Raw genomic sequence first — 14,472 nt, 5'->3', positions numbered from 1 at the left:
TCAATTTTTAATACAATATATTCAAATATTCATCTACATTAAAAGAATCAAATGTCTTGTTCTGAGCATTCAAAGTTTCATTAATTAAACTCTTAAAATTTTCATCAGATTACTTACAAAAATCAACAAACTATCAATTAAAATATTATATGGAATGTGCCCAGACATACTTAATGAGTTTTTAACACTGTACATCTTACATCAATTTCCTAACTATACTATTTGACTGAGAGAAAGAACAATTGTTACTTACATCGAGGTAGAATAGCAGGTATTATGGACTTGTTGGAGGACAAATATCTTCATTCTGGGCATTGGATCTGGCAACATCAGAGAACAGGCTAATAGCAAGAATACTGGCTCTTTGGATATTGTTGGAGAACTGATTTTTAGCCCCAAAACATGGGTTCTTATACAATTGTTCCTTAGTAGTCTTATAATTCTCCAAATAGTGTACATATCAACTCGCAAGTAGATCTGCCACTTTATTGGATGAATTTTGTTGGCTCATTGTAATTCTTGGAACTAGAACCAAAACTAATTCAGTAATTGGTTATGATCAGAGATGATAAATTGGCAGCCTTTATGCATGTATTTCTCTTCCAATCAAAGTTCCACCAGAAGTTTCTGGTTTCCTTTCTTTGCTCTTTATAGAAATCGTTTCCTGCCTTTAACGAACATAGCATAAACTTTCTCTTAGCCTTCTCTCTCTAGAAAACAAACACAAAAAAACAGTGTGTGTACTGCTTAAGTACAAAGAATAATCACCTTTACTGGAGAGAGATTTCTAAGTTTTTCATTCTCTTCTAAGCTTGTTCCAGACTATATTATCTGTAAATCTTATCCCAGTATGAGAAAACATCATTTGTATACTTAAAACTATAATGTCACACACTCCCAGGGCAACTAATACTATCCATGTGACTGGACATTCTCATTAGAAAGTAAAGGATATTGTAACCTTGAGACATCACCTGACCTACCATTGAAGAAAGCTTCTGTCTAGTTTTCTAAACAAGTTGAAAGTTAAAGCTGTCTTCACCACAGGCAGAGAAGATATTACTTCTGGTGAATGACACAGAACAACAGAGGGCTAGAGTGAAGGGAACTTATCTTTTTTGGCTGGCATGGTTTGTGAAGCTGCACGTACACTAGAATAAACTATTTGGGGAAAAATCTGTATTAATACAAATACAAGAGCTAGCAAACATTATGTATCACACTAAAGTAATAACTAAAATTTCAATATATGAGTTAGCAAAACATTTGTTTTTATAATTATATTTAAACTCAATAAATTGAATGACTCTTGGCTTATTGGCACAAATAATGTGAACTTCATTTGTAGAAAAATAAAGTAATTGGATAAGAAATTGTAAGCACCACATTTGTTAAAATATTTTATGCACAGGAGTTAATTTGGAATTATTTCTCTTTACTTGAGTCAGAAGCACAGTGCTTGAGAATGTTCAAGCTTTATCGAGTTTCTATATTTACAGAAACACTTTGATTTCCAGAAAGTTTATTTACCTGTATACATGAAACTTTAGATATTAAAGTTATGTTGTTGTTTTTTTACACTAGGAGTACCGGGGGAAAGGCAAAAGTAGCCATGATTTAACAAATGATCCAAAACTTAGTTCAGAACCAGCTGTATTGGCAGAGGACATCAAAAATAATTCACATTCTGAGAAGAAATTGCCTGTAGATCCAGAAACTATACAGAAGATACGAGATAAATTAAAGAAAGAGCCAACTGAAAATAAACAACCTGAACTTAAGAAGGAACCAGAAGAAAACTTGAGTGACAGAGAAAAAAAAAGAAAAGAAGCTGCAGACAAAACGTTAGTTTTATAGGTTATTTTACACATACCATTTTTCACATGTCTTGTAACATTAATTATTTTCATCTGCTTCTGAGTAGATTTTAACTTATAAACCACTACTATTTAATTTGCAGTTGTGTAACAGTTTCTTTGAAAAGCTTCCTAGTATAACAGTTAAAGTTCTCATGAACTTTTCTAGCAGATTTAGGTTTTTATCACTACATCCTCTCTAATCTTCTTTGTTTCTATGTTACTTGATAATCCTCCATCAAAATACAGTTATCAAAACAAGGTTAAAAATCATGTAAATACTTTCAGAAGTCCTGAAGTTTTTATTACAATGGTTGTAGGCTTCTTAAGCAGTTATTTTTTTCTCTTTGCTCAGATTGTATATCATCATTAGTTTGTAATTATTTATCACTAGGTAATTGATATTCACTTGACAAACTGTAGTATAAGCCATATATGATAGTTGATGATAAAGAAAAAAATGTAGTGTCAAAGAAGTTGGATAAATGAAATACAAAGAAACCTTCTTCCTTTACTTGTGAAAAAGAATCCACTTCCAAAACATACATATCTCTGCTGACACTAATAGCTATTTCTCAAGCTTCATCTTTGCCATCTAATGTTGTGTTCACTTGCTCCAGTCTTCATATACCCCACTCAACTGCCTTTGGCAATATCTGATTTGCAAAACTTGATGCTGGCCCTCACACGCCCTCTATGCAGGTACTGTATGCAGACAATAAAATCACTTTTTTCTTGACAAAGGGCGAGCATTCAGACTAAGGTTTTGTGATTTACATTTTCTTAGTTTTCGCTTTCTAATAATCGGGAATTCTTTGTTTTGTTATTCAGAGATATATTTCGTTGAATTTGTTTTTTGTCTTTTCTTGCAAATACATTAAAAAAAAATTTTTCATATGAATTTCCATTTAACTGTTTCAAGCATGGAGGCTACTTTGTTATCTCGTGATGGTCAGCAGTCGGGGGGCGATCTCCGTGGAAGCTGTCCGTGACTTGAGGCAAGATTGAGTCCTTCATGTGGCCTGGGTATCTCTCCAGGAAGTGCTGATTTGAATTTTCATTCTGAAACTGGATATTCTGGGGAGGATTTAGGCTACCTGTTTCCTGCTCATTCTTTCACTAGAGCTTCCTCTCTTGAGGACTCATCTGATCAGCCACCTTCTGCCCCTTTTCTGCAGTTAGTTACACATGTTTGTGAAGGTTTGGAGATGCAACCAGTTGCTTGTGAGTCTACCCCTATATTGTTGTCTGATTACTCTCAAGGGGATTATTTAGTTTTTCCTCCATCTCCTGATATTGCTGTACATGAAGGGAGGTTTGCAACACAATTATGTGAAGGTGTTGCTATGCCTCCCCCTCTCGTTTATCTGAACAACATGTCCTGGCGTATCATCATCAGGATGATATGTGTTTGGACACTCAAAGGTTAGATCCGTTGTTGGATCTATGGGGTGCCAGGTATGAACCTGTTATCTCTCTTAATAGGTTGCAATTTTTTCAGATTCATTTGACTCTTACTACTGTTTTAAGATACTTCTCTTCCCTTCAACTTTTGTCTGCGTGAGTGAGTAAAGACAACTGTTTGTAAATCCAGACTGGATGAGTTCTGGACTTTGGTGGTGTATGGCATATAATCCCATCAATCCAAACATGGGATGTTGCCTTTTGGACTTCTTCAGGTTGATCAGAAGGATTGTCCATTTTGGTGTTGCTTTCTTTCTTTCATAAAACTGGTGGTTCAAAGTGCATCATTCTGTGATTACTGGTGGAGATCCTATCACAAAGATATATATATCTGCAGTCCAACTGCCCTGGCCACCAACATGGGATATGGGTACCATGACCCCTTAAATCCAACCCGAGTTGTGGAGCCTCAGCTGTTTAGTCGGGGCTGGACCATCATACTTGTATTATATTCTACCTTTTAACTTTTCTGTAGTTTTGGGTGAAGAGCATACCTGTTCTGGATGTAGTGCAGTGTTCCCCACTTTGATACCACTTCTCGTGGTACATATTTGTTCTCTGCAGATGCTTGCTGTACGATCTCTGTCCTCACTGGCCCCTCCGCCTACTTAATGTGGGATTCTAGCTATTAGTGTCAGTGGCAGTATGTATGTTTTGGAAGTTATCATTTTCCTAAACTGAAAATGTATTTCCATGCATAGTTACCTCCGCTGACACTCTCCCTCCCCACTAAGAGTCAATGTTAGTGACCGGAATGTGGTAAGTCTTGAAAAAGTGATTTTATTGTCTTTGTACAATGCTTATATACAGTACCTGCATAGAGGGTGTGTGAGGCTGGCATAAAGTTTTGAAAATTAGATATTGCCAAGGTCAGTCGAGTGGGGTATATAAAGACTGGAGCAAGTGAACACAACATTAGATGACAAAGATGAAGATCGAGAAATAGCTATTGTGTCAGCAGAGGTAAGTATGTTTGGAAATACATTTTCAGTTTAGGAAGATGATAACTTGTCAAAAGTATTAAGGTGTCTTTAAATTTGATTTACTGATAGTGCCATCTACATGTGTTCCATAAACTGTAATATAATTTTATATATCTTTCCTTTTGTAATTCAAGAGGATGAGACTAAAGAATTGATGAATAAAATAGCAGGTTTTATTTTAGACTTCACTGAACATTAAACTTATGAGAAATGAAATGTTAATTTCAAAGTGTGAGGTGAATCCAAGATATTTTTAAAGCTGCTTTTATGTGTACAAACCCTGATAGATCTGGCTAACAAAAGTCAACCAAGTTCAAAATAAATTTTTGACTGATTTGAGTTTTCCATTCGGTTAATTGCTACAAGAGTAAGACTGTAAAAAGACATTCTCAAGTATCTTTAATTATAGACTTTAAAATTACTCATATCTTAGGTTCAAGTATTATAGATTTGATAAGGCATAACTTAATATATATTTTGTGGTTAACAGTATGTGTGTTTTGAATGCTGTGATTAAAATTTTAAATTATCAACAAGTGATGTCAAAAAAATTTGTATGTGAAACATTACAATTTAACTTTCTTATTTATCTAATGCAAATGGACATATAGTAAATGAAACATGTGGCTTAAAATGTATATCCATTAGCTAAATTCTTTTATGAAAATAGCTTTTACATCAGTTGGTCATTTACAAATCAGCAAGTGTTATTTCTTTACTTTGTAAACTGAAAATCAAAGCATTAAATTATTTCCAAATATTATACACATAGGTTTTCAGTTTTTAAAATACACAATATGTCAGAAAATTAGAAACTGTATTTTTGTTTAGTTAAGATTAAATCCACAAGCATTAAAAAAAAAGAAAATCTTCTGAAATGTCATTTAATGTACGGTTTAGGTGAAGGGTTGAAATTTGTAGCTTTTAATTAAATGTTTCAACAGACTTCATCTACTTGTTTTATATTTTATGTGAGGATGACATACATTTAACAGGTCTTCAGAAGAGGTGGACAGAGTACACTGCTTTTCAAACAAATGAATACCTTTGTTTGTTCAGTCTTGTTTAGAAATGAACCTAGAATATATATATATAGGAATCATGTGCAAGATAAATGGTTTATATGTTGAGATGAAATAAAACGTTATCATTCATTTCTTCTTAACCATAACTTTTCTTTGGGCTTTTCATTTGCCCTAAAACTTAGTGTTAATTTTTCATTTACACTTTGTCTGAAACAGAAGTCTCAAATTAAGAATATAGTTAATTCTTTTAATTTTGTCAGCTCATTCAGATGTAAAATGATCGTTTAGGATTGCTTTAAATGTGCAAAATTACATAGCCAAACATTAATTTATGTAGTCTCTAACTTGGACACTGATAGCTTCTAACCCTCACCTATAACTTCAGGTAGTGTGAAAAGTCAGTATTATTAATTGAAATGAGAGGTAATTTCATATTTAAAGTAATTGTTTTTGATTATTAAAAGTGACAGGTGTATAGCCTGCAATTAAAAATGTATTATGTTAAACAGCAAAATTTAGTGTCCTGTAGCTGTTAGATCTTAAAATTACCCATCCCTGAGGTTACATATAAGTGTACTTGAGTAATATTTGTAACATTGTTTGTTTGAATATGTTTTTAATGTAATTTAGAAATGCACAAATTTACTTTTTAAAAATTTAGTCAACAGAATTAGGTACTCTTAACAAAATGCTTGTTGATTATGTGTAAGTTATGAATAACTTTTATGTTTTATTTAGTGAAGAAATAAGAAAAGAAATAAAGAAACTGAAAAAAGAAATAGCTAGTGAAAGAAAACCCAAAGAAGGAAACACAGAAGAGGAGAATAACAAGGCTGAAAAATGTTAGCATGTTGCATTTTTTTTCTCTTTTTTTGGTCAATATGAGTTGGAACTTCTTTCATGGTATCGTAATTTTCAACAATTCTTACTAATTTACTATTCAAGACAAAGTTTAATGTCTGTAGCAGTGATTCCCAAAGTGTGGGTGCAGATGATTTCTTGAGGGGTACGTGAGCAATTAGAGTCAATAGTGCAATAATGGAAAATCGAGCATTTTAACATATTTTTTATTAATTAAAATAAAAAGTAATTAGTACAACACATATAGCATTTTAATATGTATTCCTGTATTGCATCACTTAATTCACTCTTTCATTCATTTAATTTAAATAAAGAAGTGGGGTGTGGATAACAAAAATTGGGTATGCTGGCCTATAGTATTATGTGTGTATATGCTATAATTCTTAGTCTAATGTAAATTATTTATATATTATGTGTGTATGTATGTTCACTAAATTCCAGACTGTACTCAGAGTTGTTGTGGATGATGTTTTCTATTTGTAGGGTAGTTTGCATCTGCAAGTAGACTGTGGTTGGTTCCATTGTAAATTTTCAGCTATGTAAGGTTAACTATAGGTTTACAATTTAGCATTTCTATTTTACAAGCTGGAAAGGACAAGTTTGGAGAATGCATGCTAATAAGTGATTTATCTGATTGAAGTGTAGTTTCAGTTTTTGATACAGATTATGAATGGTTGATGAGACATTTAATTCTTTTGATGACTTTTTTTATGAATTGATACAGGAAGTGTTTCAACTTCAGGTTGAATATTTCATCTTGTTGTGATTGTCAAGCAATGTATTTAGTTTTCTTAGCACAATACTTTTAAAATTAAACAAATTTTAAACCTGTTACCCTTAAAAGGATATGTCATTTCTTTTGAATTTGCAGCATGCTGGTGAACACGTAATTACAATTGACATTATTGTTTGATTACCAAAAGTAAGCCTTAATGATAAGACAGTTATGTTGTCTCTATCAACATAATTGTTGTGTAAATAGAACCCATATGATATAATTTACAGTTTTAAGATAAAAGATTGATATTTTTAATTGAGTAATCAAAAACATGTTTTTAAGTTTTGTTCTTATATATAAGGTGGTGGACTTGCTTTCCAAACAAAGTATTGGTTTTATTTCGAAAATAAAAGTTCAATTTCACAGGCTTAATAATACCAGAAAACAGAACCAAACGTTAAAGCAACCTAATATCGAAATATGTATATTAGGACTATATACAGCTTTTCTCAAAACGTTAAAGTATAACATTTGATATTTTTGGTGACAAGTTGAAAATGCGTTTTAAGTTATTGAAATGAATAATGCAGAAATGTATGGCCAGTCATAAAGTAATATATTATGAAATTAAAAATTTACTTTGTTATATTACAAATAACATTTCTAATTTTTATCATTTCAGTCATGCATTATGAACTAAGTTTTTAATTTTTTAACTCTACAGAGTTTGACAACGGGCTGTGTGCACCACTACTGATATTATTATTATTGTGATTTTTTTTTCTAAAGTTTATGGCAGTATATGTAAATATTAATTTACATCAAATGAACTTTGGCTATTGACCACCAGCTATATCTTCCAAAAAGGAAGAACATGCACTACTCACATCTGCAACTATTAAATATATTAATGATTATGATTACCTTAATGAACTGTTTCAGTCTGAATTGAAGGTTGTGTGATGTATAAATATTCTGGATGAAAGCTACTATAACAAAGGATTTGTACTCTGTAACTCACATGATTACTGCACAACATTGAACTCTTTCCTCTTCTGTGTCTACTGCACAACATTGAACTCTTCCCTCCTCTGTGTCTACTGCACAACATTGAACTCTTCCCTCCTCTGTGTCTACTGCACAACATTGAACTCTTCCTTCCTCTGTGTCTACTGCACAACATTGAACTCTTCCCTCCTCTGTGTCTACTGCACAAAATTGAACTCTTCCTTCCTCTGTGTCTACTGCACAACATTGAACTCTTCCTTCCTCTGTGTCTACTGCACAACATTGAACTCTTCCCTCCTCTGTGTCTACTGCACAACATTGAACTCTTCCTTCCTCTGTGTCTACTGCACAACATTGAACTCTTCCTTCCTCTGTGTCTACTGCACAACATTGAGCTCTTCCCTCTTCTGCATTCAGTATTTTGTGGATACCCTTTCTTGTTCTAATCTATGAAGGTAGTAATAAAAATTAATTTAAATTATAGAAATTTACCAAGAAGAAAGAATGGGCCTAAAAGTATAAAATGTTTCTTAAATAGTGGCAAATAACTTTATACTTGACTACTAGTGACTCTTCAAGGCTGCAAATCAATCTACATTAACACAGGAACAGTTCTCATGAGCTAGACTTCCATGTTAATGGAAATAAAAGTGTGTTTTTACAAGAATTTTCCACCTCTAGTGGTAAGGCTAGGTTTACATACTGATGTGGAAACTGTACGTACTACATTCTAATCAGTTATTACTGTACGTTTTGTCCAGTGACTGATTCACAAATGTACTGTCATCTTCTGGTTTCACCTTTCAATCAAAATTTGTAAAGAAAATTGATAGTTTTTATGTAAGATGTTAAGAGAAAGATTTTTGTTTTAGTAATGTGTTTCATTGGTAATTAATTTGTGTATATAACATGAAAGTGTTCAGTGTTTGGAAGTTTCTTTTGGAATGACAGTGTATAATAGTGTGTATAATTCAAAAAATTACACCAAATATTTTCTAATATATTGTATTTTTTTGTACTTTACTATCAGTCATTGAGTTTAAGTTTCTAGTAAACAAGAAGCAACTTATATCATTCAGATTCTGTATAAGAACTCAATGTTTTTTCTGTATTACTAAGTATCTTACTTTTTCTGAAAATCAGCTGAGATAAATGTTAAAGAAGAAGAAGAAGAGAGCACACTAAAAGAGTTTCAGATGGAAATTGCAAAATATAATGAGCTGAAGAAAAAACTTCCAAAAAAAGGAGAGGGCCGAGAAGAACAGGTATGTATGCTTTATTGTATTTCAATATTATATTATCTTACTTTGATAACACAAGATAGACTGTGTAAAATTCAAATGCACTGGTAGTTACAAAGTTTGTGTAAGAGTTTTAAAGATAACATCAGACAATGGGAATTTTCAGATAATTTACAACTTTTATGTCATTATTTATGGATATGACATTCATATCTGTTATGTGTACATTCTAGAAACATTTTTTTACAGATTATTATTTATTTAGGAGTATCAAATGAAATGAAAACATGCAGTTAATTTTATTATTATTAGCACAAGACAGCAGAGTAATTACCAGTGATTAATGATAAAATACACTCATCAGTGCATTTATTTGAGTTTGTTAATATTAAGTAATCAATAAAAAATGATAGTGCACAGATTTTTATAGAATAAACCTTAGACTGGCAGTTTGAAAACTGTTATATTATCTACAATATTTTATCAATTACCTGAACTAATGGTATTGTTTTTCAAGTTATGCTGAGTCAAATTATGCAACCTGCAGGTTTTGTAAATTTTATGTAGAGTAACATTTTAAAATGGAAAACAAAGAAAACACAAATTCACACTCGTAAAAAACCTGTGTTCTTACAAATAGTGAGTTTTTCACTTTTATGTAAACAGAGGTCCTAGTGTGGTATCTCACAGTCTTTTAGATTACCATTATCAACTATTATTACAAATAAACATACGTACAAAGGAGAGAATCCCTCAATTCATACTAACTTGCGCGAGGTATCTGTATCATCTTTCAAAAAGGGCTTACCCACCTCAAGGAGTAGATACAGACACAGGGTGAACCTGGTATAAACTTTTTTTAGGACAGACATTGTAGTAAGTAACTTTTACCTAAGCAAGAATATTATTATAAATTTAAGACCATCATACATCTGGTTTACCAGGAAGATTGTAACCACATGCTGATCAATTGTATACAAATTTATATAAAAAGTACTCTTATTAGATTAAAATATATTTGGACATCATTTTATACCTGTATTTAGTATTTTATCAACTTTTAGATCATAAATTTAATCATATATTGTTTCCAATAGCAAACTATTAGGTTCTGATGAATGTAGTTTTTATGTTACTAGACCTTGAATATGCTATCCAAGTTTCAGTCAGTACTCCAGTCAGCCAAAGAGAACTCACCCACAGAAGAGACTCTTGAAGATGATGGCGGTGATGACGATAGAGGCTGGTAAGTAACTATAAACTTTGTTATTGTTTTATGAATTGATTTCATATTATTTAAAACAATATACTCAATAAAAGTACAGCAATAAATATTTCTTTGTATTGACCAGATTAAATATAAGCTTTAGTTGAATCACACTGCCCAAATCCATTTAGTGCTCTTGAAAAATGAGAAAAATTGTGATTGATATCATACTGAAATGCCAAAAATTCCTGCAAGCTCTGGGCATGAACTTCAAATCTTAGTGACATCTCTAGGTTGAGCTCAAAATTCTATTTAATTTTTCCAAAATTTATCTCAGAATTTGAAAATTCACTACACGTTCTCTGGTTTTCTCTAAGGAGAAGCAAACTATCTATTTCTGTGTTTTAAAATTTCTATCCACTTTACATTAATTAACAAAATGTTGATGTTTGTGTTTTAATAATCATTAAAGTATGAAAGACCTAATGAGTAGTTGTTGGAGTCTGTCAGTTTTCAAATACTTTATTTTGTTTCATTTTATTTTAATTGCTTACTAGTTTGTATCAGGATATCAAATATTCTATAGATAAATATTGTTATATTTACACTTTACCTCGACTAGACTTGAATATTATTTTGTGTAATAGTGGAAGTAACTAATATTTTTCTGATATTAAAACATGCAAACATTTTTCCATTAAATATAAAATTGTTCAAGGTTATATGTATATATTTTTGAGTAGTAATGTTGAGGTATGAGATTCTTTTTTTTGTGTGTGTGTTTACCAAACATTTTTGTGATAGGAGAAAAGAATTGTAACGATGAATTAGAAAATCCCACTAATTACAAATTCTCAACTGATTGCAGGCTTACCCATGTATTTCATTTTGAAGATACTGGGCCAGTCTTAGCTAAGGATGCCAATATCAGAAGTGCAGAGTCTTTTGAGATATTTGATCCAAGAAATCCATTAAATCAGAGACGAAGAGAGTCTAGCAAACAGAGGGAGAGGAGAAAGCCATAATGGTAATCAGTTCTGCCTCTATAGATTTGTTTTTACATTAGCTTGTTTCATGTGTCTGTTGTAAACTGTCATAAAACAGGAAGTTTCTTAAAACTATCTTGTTTAAAGTCTAATGATTTGGAAAGAAAAAATATATCTTACATGAATAACTTCATTATTTCAAGAATGAGTAGCTGGCTAGCTTGACCTACTGGCATTGTTTGTTTCACGTTTTGTGTATATATATATATGTTGGTGACATTGTGATAGCAGAATAATACCATGGGTATGATTCTGGTGTACTGTATTATATTGAAGTGTATTCCATCTTAATATTTCCATTTTAATTTGTTTCCACAAACAATGTATAATTTACCATTAAATTCAGCAACATGAGTAAGTGATATATTTCAAATGATTTCATATATACTAAATTTGTAAAATACGTCCTTTTGAGCAATGAATATTGTAGTATCTATTCAAAATTATTTATAAGGACTCACAATTATAGTAAAGATAACTTTTTATTAAAATACTTTTTTGATCTTAAAAAATGTTATGAAAAAAGAATTTTATGAGACATACAAACCTATAATAAAAACATTTAGCATAATTTATGAAAGATAAAACAAGTATGGGATTTGGTATAATATATATTCAACTGTAATGAATTTTGCTTAATCATAAACTACATACTTCTTCCCTAGGTAAAAAAGAAGAAGTTAAAACCAAAAAAAGAAAGAAACAGGTGGCAAAAATTTTAACAGTTAAAATTGTTGATTTGTTTCATTTAAACTTACTTAGGGTTTATATTTGGAGAATATATACAGTATCATGAGATACAAGGCCTACAATAAAAAGAAGAATGAAGTAGATATTTAAGATTTAAATTTATGGTTACAGGAACTATTTTAAGCAAAAGAAAGTTTTTTTTGTCTGTACATCTTGGTGTTGATGCATGTTCACTTGGAATAAGTTGACATTCAATTATCCCAAGATGGTACTAAGTATTTCTGGTTATTTCAATTCGAAAGACTTCAGAGTACAAAAACTCTATGACTGGTTATGTGTGTTTAAATTAAATGCAGTTTCCTCTGTTTTTGCTGAGGTTCACATTAATTTACAATAAAGAAGGAAGTTAAATCTATTGTATCAGTAAAGATATAAAAGCAGCATATCCGAAGCATACTTTCATGCTGTGATTATGAACTTCATCTTTCCTGTTACCTCAAGTCTAACTGAGTTTTGATAACACAAAAATTGCAACAATTGTGCAGGCATGACATTTACTTCACTGTATAATGTAGATACTGGATACTTATTATTTGTAACTTATTTTAAAAAGGAAGCAGAATCTTGGGAAAAAATTTAATATTTAAAAGTAGAAAAAAAAAAGAGTACTGAAATATAAATTTTTCTGGACAAATGTAAACTGAGGTCAGTCACAATTTCTTTTTTCTATCAAATCCCTGCTCTTGCTGTTTAACAAATGTTTCAGTAACTGAGCTGTCCGTCATGAATACCTAAGTTTTCACTTCGTTTGTGTAGAGAGCATGTCATGCTACAACAACCTTTAAGATATAGAGTCCATTTACCTACCAGAGAAAGTATGATAGGTTTAACCATTTCTTTGACAATTAATTACATAAGTTTGATATATTTTTAAACAAAATTATTTCTGCAAAAGTTATCAACCAAGTAGTCTAATAAGGCTCAGATAAATCTTTAGATTTATAAGCAAAACAACAAACAAATTGACACACAATAAACATAATGAATGTTTTTTCAAACAAATTATACTTTCACATATTCGTTCAAACTGTTGTTATCTCATGACAGTTGTTTTTACTATTGTTGTACTGAATCATAATGCTTTATTTAGTGGATATTCTTGAGTGTTCAGTATCTTATAATTATTCAAACATGCTGTTGAAGAAACTTGCGATAACTATCAACATAATTGAGTAGACAGAATTTCAACATTTCAGATTCTTCTGTGAATTCACGAAGTCCAAGTAAAGCACATGAAAACATAGTTATTAAAATGAAACAGCTAGAAAATGATAACATGTAAAATGTATTAAGTTTTTAATGTGATTATAACCGAAAAACGTAATGAATTCATTCGAACATACATGAAACTGTTCATTGTAGAGAAGTTTCCCATGTATGAGAATACCTTACCATTTTAATCTTACTGGAACTTTATTTCCACTTGCTGTTCACATCAATCCATCTTCTTTATTTATCTCTGAAAGCAATTTCCCACCTTTCATTATCAGAGGTTCTAACAGTTGTAGCTGTAGACCCAATAATCAATATACTGAAGTTCTCATCAATAGCTTTATGGCTCATGGACTAGTTTCTTTAAATAATACACTCCTTATTTCTATTGGAACAAGTGGAGTACTATCATCCTCAATATCGTCTCCTTGGTTATCAACAATGGTTTCATCAGTCTCTACTATAATGTCTACCTTTTTCACTCCTATAGTCATCCTATGGGAGCAGTTTTTAGCAATATGTACTTTTAAGTTGCAGTGGAAATACCTTCTGTCTTGTGGTTTACTTCCTCCATCACCCCTGATGGCTCAACAATAATTCAACAGGCATATCCTGCTAAAAACCATTTCTATACTCGCAGTGAGCACAGCAGTATAAGTAGATATAGTTCACTGTGTAGCTTTATGCTTGATAACAAAAATAAATAAATAAATTCATTTTGAGTAAAGACCTGTCATATTAATCGTTTCAGCCTTTCTATACCTTCATCAGATAGAGTTGATGTTTCTATATTATTTGATCTAATAATCCTATAACTTTTGGAGGGTGTCTATAGTTGTTTATCTGTGACTTTAGTAGATGTAAAGTGCAATTCCACTTTCAACTAGAGAGCTTTCTTTACACTTGCACAACTGATATCCTCAAACACTGTGACATTAAAAGAGTTGGTCATGTACCAACAATTCGACATTGAGCACCCAGATAAGAAAGTTGGCAAAGCCTTTTCACACCTTCCACAAGATTGGCTTAGGTCTCTCTATTTGTACTCAACTCCTGAACTTTGTTTTTGAAACTTTCTTCTGGAGTGTTGCTAAAACCTAC

The 14,472-nt window shown here is 31.4% G+C and overlaps 1 protein-coding gene across 2 annotated transcripts in view; it reads left to right on the top strand.

The window, feature by feature from the left end:
• Positions 1–14,472, top strand: part of LOC106466667 (peptidyl-prolyl cis-trans isomerase CWC27 homolog) — a 36,901-nt gene that overhangs the window by 20,091 nt on the left and 2,338 nt on the right. Inside the window, exons 7-12 of one of the 2 annotated variants that reach the window (XM_013926958.2) lie at positions 1,585–1,844; positions 6,067–6,170; positions 9,059–9,180; positions 10,296–10,402; positions 11,232–11,390; positions 12,075–12,550. In XM_013926958.2, the coding sequence (XP_013782412.1) occupies positions 1,585–1,844; positions 6,067–6,170; positions 9,059–9,180; positions 10,296–10,402; positions 11,232–11,388 (750 nt within the window). In that variant the 3' untranslated portion in view covers positions 11,389–11,390; positions 12,075–12,550. Of the gene's footprint in view, positions 1–1,584; positions 1,845–6,066; positions 6,171–9,058; positions 9,181–10,295; positions 10,403–11,231; positions 11,391–12,074; positions 12,551–14,472 lie in introns of those variants that run through there. The other variant, XM_013926959.2, reaches the window with a different exon arrangement.

Source organism: Limulus polyphemus, unplaced genomic scaffold (assembly GCF_000517525.1).
Source record: "Limulus polyphemus unplaced genomic scaffold, Limulus_polyphemus-2.1.2 Scaffold2338, whole genome shotgun sequence".
In the NCBI taxonomy this organism is placed as follows: Eukaryota; Metazoa; Arthropoda; class Merostomata; order Xiphosura; family Limulidae; genus Limulus; species Limulus polyphemus.
The sequence above is the reverse complement of the archived record's forward strand: the minus strand, read 5'-3'. Positions and strand labels throughout refer to the sequence as shown.